The 14,221-nt window shown below is 43.2% G+C and overlaps 1 protein-coding gene across 2 annotated transcripts in view; it reads left to right on the top strand.

Annotated features, from left to right (window-relative positions):
* The window catches only part of LOC106590128 (plexin domain-containing protein 2), a 193,414-nt gene that overhangs the window by 83,779 nt on the left and 95,414 nt on the right, over positions 1 to 14,221 (top strand). For both annotated transcript variants that reach the window (XM_014180733.3, XM_045710524.2), the window contains exon 2: positions 8,176 to 8,426. In XM_014180733.3, coding sequence (XP_014036208.2) covers positions 8,176 to 8,426 — 251 coding nt within the window. The remainder of the gene's footprint in view (positions 1 to 8,175; positions 8,427 to 14,221) is intronic.

Genomic DNA, 14,221 nt, shown 5'->3' with positions numbered 1-14,221 from the left:
TTTCTTTTTTGGGCATTTTCTCCATCTTTCTCTCTCTCCCTCGTTCCCCTCTCTCTCACTCCCTCATCGAGTTGTAAGGGACAACCTCACTGTTTTTGTCTTCTTCAGGAGATTAATTAAGATTAATAAATCAAGTAGGTTTTGAAAACTCAAGCATGTGAACCAGCTCCACTCACCCGCTCACCCGTTGTGCTCAGAAACGTTAAAGAGGAACAAAGGGGGGAGAGAAAGGTAGGGGAATGTCGTTTGCAGTTCCATTTACTTTTTACATCATCATCTTTTCTGACTTTTCTGGCTCAAGGCTGAAGTTATTTGCTGACCTTTCCAAGGCTCCCAGCTGTGTCTGTGTATGATGACAGAGTACTCCTGCCAACACCACTCACTGAATGATCACTAATGAGGGGAACCCGCCGGCACGATCGCAGAAATAATTGTCATTTTACTCCCATTAAATGGGATTTATACTAATTGAAGCCTCATTATTTCACATTGTGTACATCCAATTACGTGTGATTTCTCTAAGTGTTCACCTTTTGCTGTTTTTTTCAGCCTCACGTCATAAAGGAGGCTATATGTCCAGGGTTTGTGTGCATACCTGAGGGCCCCAGTTGGTCCCAGGGAGATATCTTCATGTGCTTGGGGACGAGGTGTACTGGATGTGCCTAAAACTCAGTGATGTTTCATTTTGACTTTATTTCACCAGGAAGATAGCTGTGGGGAATTCCAGGGGGAGACTCCCTTGGCTTTTCTGGCCTCAATGGGACTTCCTGGTAACCTGGTCAAGCAGACTGACTGCTGCGTTCACAAGATCAGGCTGGTTTCACAAGGCTAACTTCCTGGTGAAATAAAGTCAAAATGATACATTACTGAGGTACATCCAGTACATCCCCAGAAGGTTATTTATGACCTCAGTGTCTTATATGATCTCTATGGCTTTTGATCATTATTTATACATGTCAACTCCAGAACAACCACTTGACCCCTCAGTCTCTCAGCCCCGCCTCATTTAAGGTGGCAATACAGTGGCTTGCGAAAGTATTCACCCCCTTGGCATTTTTCCTAATTTGTGGCCTTACAACCTGGAATTAAAATGAATTTCTGGGGGGTTTATATAATTTGATTTACACAACATGCCTACCATTTTGAATATGGAATTTGTTTTTTATTGTGAAACAAACAAGAAATAAGACAAAAAAATTGAAAACTTGAGTGTGCATAACTATTCACCCCCCAAAGCCAATACTTTGTAGAGCCACCTTTTGCAAAAATTTCAGCTGCAAGCCTCTTGGGGTATGTCTCTATAAGCTTGGCACATCTAGCCACTGGCATTTTTGCCCATTCTTCAAGGCAAAACTGCTCCAGTTCCTTCAAGTTGGATGGGCTCCGCTGGTGTACAGCAATCTTTAAGTCATACCACAGATTCTTAATTGGATTGAGGTCTGGGCTTTGACTAGGCCATTCCAAGACATTTATATGTTTCCCCTTAAACCACTCAAGTGTTGCTTTAGCAGTATGCTTAGGGTCATTGTCCTGCTGGAACGTGAACCTCCGTCGCAGTCTAATATCTCTGGAAGACTGAAACAGATTTCCTACAAGAACTTCCCTGTATTTAGCACCATCCATCATTCCTTCAATTCTGACCAGTTTCCCAGTCCCTGTCGATGAAAACATCCCCACAGCATGGTAGTGGCAGCAGGGGATGTTGTTCTTGGGGTGATGAGAGGTGTTGGGTTTGCGCCAGACATAGCGTTTTCCTTGATGGCCAAAAGCTCAATTTTAGTCTCATCTGACCAGAGTACCTTCTTCCATGTGTTTGGGGAGTCTCCCACATGCCTTTTGGTGAACACCAAACGTGGTTGCATATTTCTTTCTTTAAGCAATGGCTTTTTTCTGGCCACTCTTCCGTAAAGCCCAGCTCTGTGGAGTGTACGGTTTAAAGTGGTCCTATGGACAGATACTCTGTCCATAGGACCACTTTTTTCTTTTATAACCCAACCCTGATCTGTACTTCTCCAGAACTTTGTCCCTGACCTGTTTGGAGAGCTCCTTGGTCTTCATGGTGCCGCTTGCTTGGTAGTACCCCTTGCTTAGTGGTGTTGCAGACTCTGGGGGCTTTCAGAACTGGTATATATACTGAGATCTTGTGACAGATCATGTGACACTTAGATTGCATACAGATAGACTTTATTTAACTAATTATGTGACTTCTGAATGTAATTGGTTGCTCCAGATCTTATTTAGGGGCTTCATAGCAAAGGGGGTGAATACATATGCACACACCACTTTGCCATTTTTTCTTTTTTATAATTTTTTGAAACCAGTATTTTTTTTCATTTCACTTCACCAATTTGGACTATTTTTTGCATGTCCCTTAAATGAAATCCAAATAAAAATCCATTTAAATTGCAGGTTGTATTGCAACAAAATAGGAAAAACGCCAATTGGGATGAATACTTTTGCAAGGCACTGTATGTCCAGGGTTTCTGTGCATACCTGAGGGCCCCAGTTTATCTCCATGTGCTTGGCAAGGGCTCCTGCTACATTGATGGAGCTGCTTTCAATGGGGAGGTGGAAAAGAGTGCTCTGACACCCTCAAAAAGAGACAGTCAGAGCCAAAAGATGTCCCTCCAACATATACACATGCACGTTCTCACACACACACACACACACACACATTTGTTTTACTATCCTTGTGGGGACCAAACAACTGATTCCCATTCAAAATCATATTTTCCCTAACCCCTAGTCCTAAACTTAGCCCTAACCCTTAACCTAACCCCTAACCCTAATTCTAACCCTAAATGTAACCCTACACTTAACCCCAAAGCCTATAATTTTCCTTGTGGGCACACACATGCAGCACACATGCAGCACACATGCACACATGCACTCACACACCACACACACACACACACACACACACACACACACACACACACACACACACACACACACACACACAACATTCCTCTCTCCAGTATGGGCGAACCCTTGTACGGAAGTGCCCTGTCAGTGCCATTGAGTCAGGTAGACAACCAGAGAAAGGGGAAAACCAGCGGGACCCTAATACCCAGGAAGAGAATGAAAAGAAGGGTTGCACCGAGATTTCATGATCTTCTAAATGTCGTTGAAAGCGTTTGGTGAAACCAAATTACAGTTCTCCTGGCGTTTGTGGATTAGTCGTGTTGACAGGTGTGAGTCGGGCGAACAGAGCCACTCTTGAGAGTCACAGCAAAGGTTTGCAGGGCATTCAGGGGGGGGGGGGGGTAAAAGAGGAACGGAGGGGGAAGATTTTCTCTCACACAAAGCTGAAGGAACTCACACATCCATGGAGAAGCCTCGTCCTGCTACGATATTATTCGGGGTGTTCCTCAGGGGTCTGTACTTTCCCCTCTAAAATGACTAACACAGACCATGGAGTCTCTCCTTGATAATGAGAGAGTTCACTGGCCCTGAACCAGTTGGGAGAAGTATAAACCATTACAGAGAGAGTGATCAACAGACACCAGCGCATGTGGTTTTTATTCACAGTGACTCAGAGAAAGACATTCCATGAAAAGCACAACACATTTGTTAAGGGTCTCTATTTTCCAGTCATGGTGTGTTCCGAATTATTCATTTTTCATAACTTTCCACCATATATACTGCTCAAAAAAATAAAGGGAACACTTAAACAACACAATGTAACTCCAAGTCAATCACACTTCTGTGAAATCAAACTGTCCACTTAGGAAGCAACACTGATTGACAATAAATTTCACATGCTGTTGTGCAAATGGAATAGACAACAGGTGGAAATTATAGGCAATTAGCAAGACACCCCCAATAAAGGAGTGGTTCTGCAGGTGGTAACCACAGACCACTTCTCAGTTCCTATGCTTCCTGGCTGATGTTTTGGTCCCTTTTGAATGCTGGCGGTGCTTTCACTCTAGTGGTAGCATGAGATGGAGTCTACAACCCACACAAGTGGCTCAGGTAGTGCAGCTCATCCAGGATGGCACATCAATAGGAGCTGTGGCAAGAAGGTTTGCTGTGTCTGGCAGCGTAGTGTCCAGAGCATGGAGGCGCTACCAGGAGACAGGCCAGTACATCAGGAGACGTGGAGGAGGCCGTAGGAGGGCAACAACCCAGCAGCAGGACCGCTACCTCCGCCTTTGTGCAAGGAGGAGCACTGCCAGAGCCCTGCAAAATGACCTCCAGCAGGCCACAAATGTGCATGTGTCTGCTCAAACGGTCAGAAACAGACTCCATGAGGGTGGTATGAGGGTCCGACGTCCACAGGTGGGGGTTGTGCTTACAGCCCAACACCGTGCAGGACGTTTGGCATTTGCCACAGAACACCAAGATTGGCAAATTCGCCACTGGCACCCTGTGCTCTTCACAGATGAAAGCAGGTTCACACTGAGCACATGTGACAGACGTGACAGAGTCTGGAGACGCCGTGGAGAACGTTCTGCTGCCTGCAACATCCTCCAGCATGACCAGTTTGGCGGTGGGTCAGTCATGGTGTGGGGTGGCATTTCTTTGGGGGGCCGCACAGCCCTCCATGTGCTCGCTAGAGGTAGCCTGACTGCCATTAGGTACCGAGATGAGATCCTCAGACCCCTTGTGAGACCATATGCTGGTGCGGTTGGCCCTGGGTTCCTCCTAATGCAAGACAATGCTAGACCTCATGTGGCTGGAGTGTGTCAGCAGTTCCTGCAAGAGGAAGGCATTGATGCTATGGACTGGCCCGCCCGTTCCCCAGACCTGAATCCAATTGAGCACATCTGGGACATCATGTCTCGCTCCATCCACCAACGCCACGTTGCACCACAGACTGTCCAGGAGTTGGCGGATGCTTTAGTCCAGGTCTGGGAGGAGATCTCTCAGGAGACCATCCGCCACCTCATCAGGAGCATGCCCAGGCGTTGTAGGGAGGTCATACAGGAACGTGGAGGCCACACACACTACTGAGCCTCATTTTGACTTGTTTTATGGACATTACATCAAAGTTGGATCAGTCTGTAGTGTGGTTTTCCACTTTAATTTTGAGTGTGACTCCAAATCCAGACCTCCATGGGTTGATAAATTGGATTTCCATTGATTATTTTTGTGTGATTTTGTTGTCAGCACATTCAACTATGTAAAGATAAAAGTATTTAATATGATTATTTCATTCATTCAGATCTAGGATGTGTTATTTTAGTGTTCCCTTTATTTTTTTGTGCAGTGTATATTGAAGTGTCTAACAAAGATCCTTTGGAGGGTGAGAGATGATGTATGTGTTCGTGGAATGTATACTGTATGTTCCCCTTGGATCGAAATATACAGTGTTCTTTGACAGGGGATCTTGCAGGCATACATTGTCTCAGTGGGGGGGGGGGGGGGGGGGGATATGCATGCTTGGCTACAGGGGCAGTGTTAGACACCTAAGAACAACAGCATTGAGATCTGAATAGTAATTAGCAGCATGCTACATACTCCAAACAGACATAGCTGCCTAGACTTCATAATGAGAAGAGCTCACAGGGGGGTGGTGGTGAGAGGGGCCTCAAGGACTCTGTTTGGGAGTCTGTCTGCGTCAGTCAACTTTGTTATGTTTTAGCCTTGTGATCAGCATCCAATTGTGTTGAATTAAAGAACTTCCGGAAAGATTTGTCCAACCTTTATTGATAGACTTTTAGAATGACCTGTGGTTTAAAATGATAAAGATTAGCTGATGCAGAGAAAGTGTAGTCTACTGATAGAGACTATGGTTTCATACGTGTGGTCTAGTGATTCACATTATTTAGCAGACACGCTAATCCAGAGTGATTTACAGGCACAATTAGGGTTAAGTGCCTTGCTCAAGGGCACATTGACAGTTTGTCGGCTTGGTGATTCAAACCAGCAACCTTTTGGTTAATGCGCCCAACGCTCTTTAACCGCTAGGCTACCTGCTGCCACTGATGACTGGCATTGTCTGTGATGTCAATATATACAGTTTAGTTAAGCCAGTAGTACATTTAGAGTACAGCACATTGGACTCCGTGTAGTGTCCTCAGCATTAACTTTAGAATTCTTGCAGTTTCTCCTGCAAGTGTGTGTGTGTGTGTGTGTGTGTGTGTGTGTGTGTGTGTGTGTGTGTGTGTGTGTGTGTGTGTGTGTGTGTGTGTGTGTGTGTGTGTGTGTGTGTGTGTGTGTGTGTGCGAGAGTTAGTTAGTTAGTTAGTTAGTCTCTGTGGTCTCATCCGTGCAGCAGCTGGTCTCTGAGCTGTTTACTTTGCGGATGCTCATTACAGAGTGAAACTGTCAGCCTCCACTTTGGGCACATTAGCATGTTAAGCCTCTCCACTCCACTCTCACCTCCCTAGTCCTGCTCTCATGGTAAACACTTCTGGTCTATCTGGGGCCCAGAGAGAGAGAGGGGAGGACCGAGGGGAGGGAGGATGAGGCGAGGGGGGGGGGGGGGGGGGGCAGCCATTTGTTGTTTGTTTATACAACTACCCTCATTAGTATAGCTGGAATGACATTAACGGTCAGGCAGGCAGGCTTTGAACTAATGTCAGTTTTTGTATGAGTCTGGGGGAAAAACTGTAAGTGGGAAAGTGATTAAAAGGATAAACCTATGCTAGGACACACTGTCTGAAGTGATGATCTGCCTGGTGTCACGAGTGTGCGTTTTTGCATGCATTTGTGTGTGCGTTAGAGGTCTTTGCGGATTCACCTGTACCCAAATACCCGAGACCTGATCCGGATAATGTCACGGATCTGGGTCGGATCTGATATGATTGTCACGGGTCTCGGGTACAGTATGTGTAATTTTAACTGACTTGTCCCGAAGGGCTTGTGCATTTCCAAACACGACTCCTGCAGTAGAAAAAGAGAGAGAAAAATGGTATAATAATAGGCTACAACAAACAAGAGCTAACAGGTAGGCAGGCTGCTACTTCATTTTCTGAATGGAGATGTTATTTGTAACTGTAAGATCAGAAAGCGCATGCACTGCAGCCTCAGGTAGTCTAGCTAGCTAACGATAGCTAGCTTAACTAGGTTCTTGTCCCGGTTTGATGCAGACAAGCAGTCCAAGACAGGTACTACGCAATCATATTTGACGATAAATAACCTAGCTATGGCAGCTATTAGTCTATTAGGCTTGTTTGCTGTCTCTCCTCTCTCCCTCCCTCCTCCCTGCTCCTCATGTCACTTGCTCACAGTATGGTCCCTCCCCTGCCTGCTTGAGTGGAACCGCTCTCCCTCCTCTCACACTGTATCAGCTCCGGTTAATAAAGTAGCTTAAAAACATATTTTTCCACTGCTTTCCCTCCCTCAGATTGGATCGAACCGAGTCTGGATCCGAACAGGTTTATTCAGAACGGGTCTAGTTGTCCTTGGGTCCGTTCGGAACGGGTCTCTATATTATTTGTATTTATTTATTTATGCATATTGGGTCTAGGTGGGAAAGCCCCAGGTCCATTTTGGGACGGGTCCAACTTTTTGGATCCGTGAGGCACGTGTGTGTTTGTGTGTCCTGTCCTCACTGTGACCTGATCAGAGTTTATCCTGGTCAGCTCACATGGTCAGGAAAAACTCTTGGCCCTAGGTAAGCTAGGTATGACTATGGGCCACTGGTGTGTCTTAAATATGCTGAGTCACTGCTTCAATGCTATTCTGCATGTGTTTCATCCAAAGTAGTATAATTTCTCCATAAAGCAATGAGGAATAGTCCACTGAGACAGTGAGTTATGAGAGTGGCAGAAGATTAATGACCAGACCAGAGTTTTGGCTCCACCACTGGACCACTGCCTTTTTGACCATAAAAATATTATTGTTCTATATAATTATGCTGCTAGGATCCACTGGTGTACAATATAGCCCGTTTCTCATTTCAGTTTAACTACTTAAAAAGGTCAATAGTTGAGAATGTCTTGGCTTACAAATTATATTGAGGAGAGAGCAGAATGATTGAGCTAATTAAGGAGTTATATTGTAATCACATTTTACATTTTTGAGGAAAGGAAAATGTTGGTATGATAAAAAAATTACTCATAACTTATAAATCTATCTATTTCTAAATCATAACATGTTTACATTATTGCTTTATTTCTCTTAGAATAAAGTGTACCTATGTCACTGCAACTAAAAACAGCCTATTCCTCCTATACTGTACCACTTCTACTTATCTCCCCTCTTCCTCTTTATCTGTGCTCCCCAGGGGTCTCCTACTCCTACCTGCAGGGGCAGCCGCTGGCTGAGGAGGACGTGGCAGTGGATGTGAAGTTGTACAGTCACCGGTGGAGGAGATGGCTGTCCCCAGAACAACCACATAACATGGACAGTAACAGGGCCAGCCAGGACCAGGATCAGCAGGACCAAGACCAGAGTCAAGACCAGCCTGAGGGGAACTTCCCAGGCCTGCTCTCAGCAGAGGACAGCCAGGACACTGACAACAGCTCCCAGATAGAGGTACAGTACACCAACAGTGTTTCCCCTACCATTACTCAGCAGGATACAAAGGACGGATCCACTTCTTACCTCTGTTGCCCCCTGTCAAAAAAAGTGGTTTGATATTTGCAGTGGTGAAAAAAGTACTCAGTTGTCATACTTGAGTAAAAGTAAAGATACCTTAATAGAAAATAACTCAAGTAAAAGTGAAAGACACCCAGTGAAATATTACTTGAGTAAAAGTCTCAAAGTACTTGGTTTTAAATATACTTGGGTATCAAAAGTAAATGGAATTGCTAAAATTAAGTATCAAATGTAAAAGGATAAACCATTTCAAATTCCTTATATTAAGCAAACCAGACGGCACAATTTATATACATATATATATATATATATATACACTCAGACATCATTTACAAACAAAGCATTTGTGTTTAGTGAGCCCGCCAGATCAAAGGCAGTATGGATGACCAGGGATGTTCTCTTAAAGTGTGTGAATTGGACCATTTTCTAGTCCTGCTAAGCATTCAAAATGTAACGAGTACTTTTGGGTGTCAGGGAAAATTTATAAAAAGTAAAAGTACATTATTTTCTTTAGGAGTGTAGTGAAGTAAAACTTGGCAAAAACATAAATACTAAAGTAGAGTACAGATACCCCCCAAAAAAAGACTTAAGTAGTACTTTAAAGTATTTTTAATTAAGTACTTTACACCACTGGATATTTGTAGCACCAAACCTGTTTACCATGAACTAGTGCTTGTTGGTAATTTATTTCTGGGTAAAACCTATTACTGGATTCCTGGATTCCTGTCATTGTTGTTGAGCTCCTCATACTTTCCTTTGTTTGCTGAAGGGCGGAGGCTTACCAGAACTCTGTTACTTTAGGGGGCTTGGTGTTCCGCCAAGAAAAAACTATTTAGGGGAAACACTTGGGCCAACAGAGTGAACACCCCAGATAACCCTCTGAGACAGGCAGGGAGAATGTCTGGATTTACCTGTGAGGTCTCTATTAGAATAATGAACAGAGTCTAAACTGCATTAGTTCCTCAATCCTCTTTAATCTAGAACTACAGTAGTCCAAATATTCCTGGGCAACTCTCTGAGGAGAAAAAGTAGACAACCCGAGAACAGAGTGATTAGATGATAATGAAAAACAGGACGAGGGGACCTTTTGGCGGATGAATACTTAATATCAAATTAAAGCTCAGCACACCCTTAGGTAGTCATTCATCATAACCTGCTGTGTGTGGACTGAGGGTGAATCACCTTAAAGTACCCCAGAAAGAGACCAGAACAATAGGTTATTAAAGGGTCATTCCACCACTTTTTATATTTACAGTGCCTTCAGAAAGTATTCACACCGCTTGACTTTTTCCACATTTTGTTGTGTTACAATAACCCATAATGTTAAAGTGGAATGATATTTAATTTTTTTTACAAATTCATTAAAAATGAAAAGCTGAAATGTCTTGAGTCAATAAGCGATCAACCCCTTTGTTATGGCAAGCCTAAATAAGTTCAGGTGTAAAAATTTGCTTCAAAAGTCACATAAAAGGTTGCATGGACTCACTCTGTGTGCAGTAATAGAGTTCACATTATTTTTAATGACTACCTCATCTGTGTAACCCACAAATGCAATTATCTGTAAGGTCCCTCAGTCGAGCAGTGAATTTCAAACCCAGATTCTATCACAAAGACTAGGGAAGTTTTCCAATGCCTTGCAAAGGGCACCTATTGGTAGATGGGTAAAAAAAACTGACATTGAATATCCCTTTAGGCATGGTCAAGTTATTAATTACACTTTGGATGGTGCATCAGTACACTCAGTCCCAACAAAGATACCGTTTCCAGAGAGGAAGGAAACTCAAGGATTTCACCATGATGACTTGGTGACCATGGTGACTTTAAAAAGGTTAGAGAGTTTAATGGCTATGATAGGAGAAAACTGAGGATGGATCAACAACATTGTAGTTACTCCACAATACTAACGTAAATGACAGAGTGAAAAGAAGGAAGCCTGGACATTATACATAATATTCTAAAACATGCATGCCAGTTTGCAAGGCACTAAAGTAAAACTGCAAAACAATTGGCAAAGAAATTAACTTTATGTCCTGAATAAAAAGCGTTATGTGTGGGGGAAATCCAACACAACACATCCCTGAGAACCACCTTTCACATTTTCAAGCATAGTGGTGGCTGCATCATGTTATGGGTATGCTTGTCATTGGCAAGGACTAGGGAGTTTTTTAGGATAAAAAGAAACGGAATAGAGCAAAGCACAGCAAAATCCTAGAGGAAAACCTTGTTCAGTCTGCTTTCCAACAGACACTGGGAGACAAATTACCCAGAAAGACTCACAGCTGTAATCGCTGCCAAAGGTTATTATAACATGTATTAACTCAGGGCTGTAAATACTTATGTAAATATGATATATCGGTATTTCATTTTCAAAACATTTTCAAAAATGTCTAAAAACATGTTTTCACTTTGTCATTATGAGGTATTTTGTGTAGATGGGTGAGAAAAAAACATATATTTAATCAATGAGTTCAGGCTGTAATACAACAAAATGTGGAATAGGTCAAGGGGTGTAAACACTTTCTGAAGGCACTGTATTATCTTCAGCACCATACAGTGTCTACACAAAAGCAACAAGTTTTTATGGTCCTAAAAAATGGCATCATGAAATTGCATTGAAAGGTAAAAATTGCAATGTGTTTCTAGCCATTTCCCTGCTCCCTCCATCACCTTGAATCTCATAGCCTTAGAAAATCACTGTTTTCTACGTAATTATGTTTTTTCATATCTTTTTAAGTACATAACGTAGAAATTTGCTTTTTTCTCAGAGACACTGGTATGATGCTGGACGTAATGATTATGAGGTTGAAAAGTGGTTGTATTCCCCCTTAACTTTGACCTCCTTCTCGACAGTCACAAGGCAATAGACCAGCTGGAGATTAATTTCTGGCCCTTGGTCTGTGTGTCACTGTGTCCCTTTGTAAATGAAAGGCAAGGACCCAGGTCCCTTGTTATTGTGCCTACTAGCCGAGCTCACCGTTGCAGCCTAGCGCTCAGGCATTTAGTCGTAACGATGGCGGCGGTGCGTCTGGTCCAGACTGATCGTTAAGTCTCTTTGTGACTTCAAATCATCTCAGGTCTGCAGCCCCAGCGTCGCTCTGTGTGATAACAGAAGACGCTTTGATCTTCAGCTAAACACACACATGCGGCCACCCAAACACTCACACTCACACACACATACAAACACATGCGTGCTAACACACACATGCACAAACATACACACCATGTGCGCCCACACTCACACCACCAGGCGCATAACTTGCGGGGGGGGGGGGACAGGGGGTCATTACCCCCTCAATATTAGAAACAGGTAAAGTTTACTCTAAAGAGCCAGGCAACTACTGACTTTATGTGGCTTTTCACCACAGTGCTACTCAGTTCCTCATTTTATGATTGGATACCGCTGACGCTAAATACGCTTTTGGTTGTGCCCGGTCCCCACTGCCTAGAGGCAGCCAGCCCATGGCCTGGAAGATGAACGGAGCAATGCGCAATTTCTTCTCTTTCCCTTTCACTATGCGCTCTCTCTTTCTCTTTGTGGCGTTTGCTGAGGAGAGGTAGCTATATTCATAGCACTCCAATGTGTAAATGTTTGGAACATTTGAAACGAGTAAAAGGTCATGGACATTTCATAAATGTATTGCTATATTGCTATGTAACTAGCGAACTACTGGTGATGAGATATTGTGTAAAAATAGTTTTATACCAAGTGATGCAATGCTAGTTTGGCTAGGCTAACATTAGCCAGCTAAGCTAGCACCAAAGCTAGATCTTTTACTTTTCAACTCAGATGAGTCAGTGTTCACCCTAGTGAAAACGTAGCTAGTGCCCTTAATGGAGGTGCACAACAACACCAAAGAGTAGAAAAGTGTAGGACATAATATTTTTGTTGTTGCAGAGAACTGTAAGTAAATTAATGGCTACATAGCTAGCTAACTAAACTGTACATTTCATAATAGTACCAGTCTATGTAGTCAGACAGCTAGCTTTACATATTGCCAGGTAAAAAAATAATTTAGCTAATAAAATCACCATCTAAATCATGTTAATAAGCTAACCCCATCATTGTTAAGGTCAGCCATTTTTGTCATATGATAATGGTATTTGGTCATATTGTCACGGTTGTCGTAGGAAGGAGCGGACCAAAGTGCAGCGTGTGTGTCGTTCCACATTTTATTTTCACTGTGAAATTATGCAATACATATAAATAAACTGAATAACAAAACAACAAACCGTGACGCAGAGGTGAAACATACACTAACTCAAAGACAATCTCCCACAAACCCAGGTAGAAAAAAACCCTACATAAGTATGATCTCCAATTAGAGACAACGAGGACCAGCTGCCTCTAATTGGAGATCATCCCAAACAAAACCCAACATAGAAATACAAAACTAGAACATGACAACATAGAAAAACTAAACTAGAAAACCCCCGTCATGCCCTGACCTACTCTACCATAGAAAATATCAGCTTTCTATGGTCAGGACGTGACAGTACCCCCCACCCAAAGGTGCGGACTCCGAATGCACCTAAAAAAAAAATGTTTTTAAAACAACGGGAGGGTTAGGGAGGGTGACAAATGTCTATGGCGGCTCTGGTGCAGTACGCAGAACCTTCTTATCCCACGGATCCTCCAGCAGAGGAGGCGGCTCCGGTTCGGGGTGTAACCCCCGCTCTGCCCACTGATCCCTCCGCTTTTGTGTCACCGGACCGTGGATCATCACCGGAGGTTCTGGACTGCCGACCGCCGCTGGAGGTTCTGGACTGCGGACCGCCGCTGGAGGTTCCGGACTGCGGGCCGTTGCTGCAGGACCAAAGTGCAGCGTGTGTATCGTTCCACATTTTATTTTCACTGTGAAACTATGCAATACATATAAATAAACTGAATAACAAAACAACAAACCGTGACGCAGCGGTGAAACATACACTAACTCAAAGACAATCTCCCACAAACACAGGTAGAAAAAAGCCCTTGTTAAGTATGATCTCCAATTAGCGACAACGAGGACCAGCTGCCTCTACTTGGAGATCATCCCAAACAAAACCCAACATAGAAATATAAAACTAGAACATGACAATATAGAAAAACTAAACTAGAAAACCCCCCTGTCACGCCCTGACCTACTCTACCATAGAAAATAACAGCTTTCTATGGTCAGGACGTGACACATATGATCATGGCAGGGTTGAAAGACAGACAATAGAGAGAGTGAGAGAGCGCACCACCCATGTTGAGGCAGGGAGAAGACGAACAGGTCATCAGGTAAGAATTTTTGTTAAAAGGCACAATCAGTTCAAGTGATCATCTTTGCTGACTGTAGCCCAAGTACAAAAACAAAACAGTTGTTGCCTACATTCTGATTTAATTTGGTTGTCATGGCAAGGGTTAGAAACAGTCAGTGGAGAGAGCGAGAGAGAGAACACTGCCCATGTTGAGGCAGAGAGAGGACGAACAGGTCATCAGGTGAGAATTTGGAATGTAGTAGTGAGTAAACAATGGTGAACACACACATTTGAATATTTACAGTTGAAGTCAGAAGTTTACATACACCTTAGCCAAATACATTTCAACTCAGTTTTTCACAATTCCTGACATTTAATCCTAGTAAAAATTCCCTGTCTGGTGTCAGTTAGGATCACCACTGTATTTTAAGAATGTGAAATGTCAGAATAATTGTAGAGAGAATGATTTATTTCAGCTTTTATTTCTTTCATCACATTCCCAGTGGGTC

This window comes from Salmo salar, chromosome 29, assembly GCF_965601325.2.
Source record: "Salmo salar chromosome 29, fSalSal1, whole genome shotgun sequence".
NCBI lineage: Eukaryota > Metazoa > Chordata > Actinopteri > Salmoniformes > Salmonidae > Salmo > Salmo salar.
The sequence above is the reverse complement of the archived record's forward strand: the minus strand, read 5'-3'. Positions and strand labels throughout refer to the sequence as shown.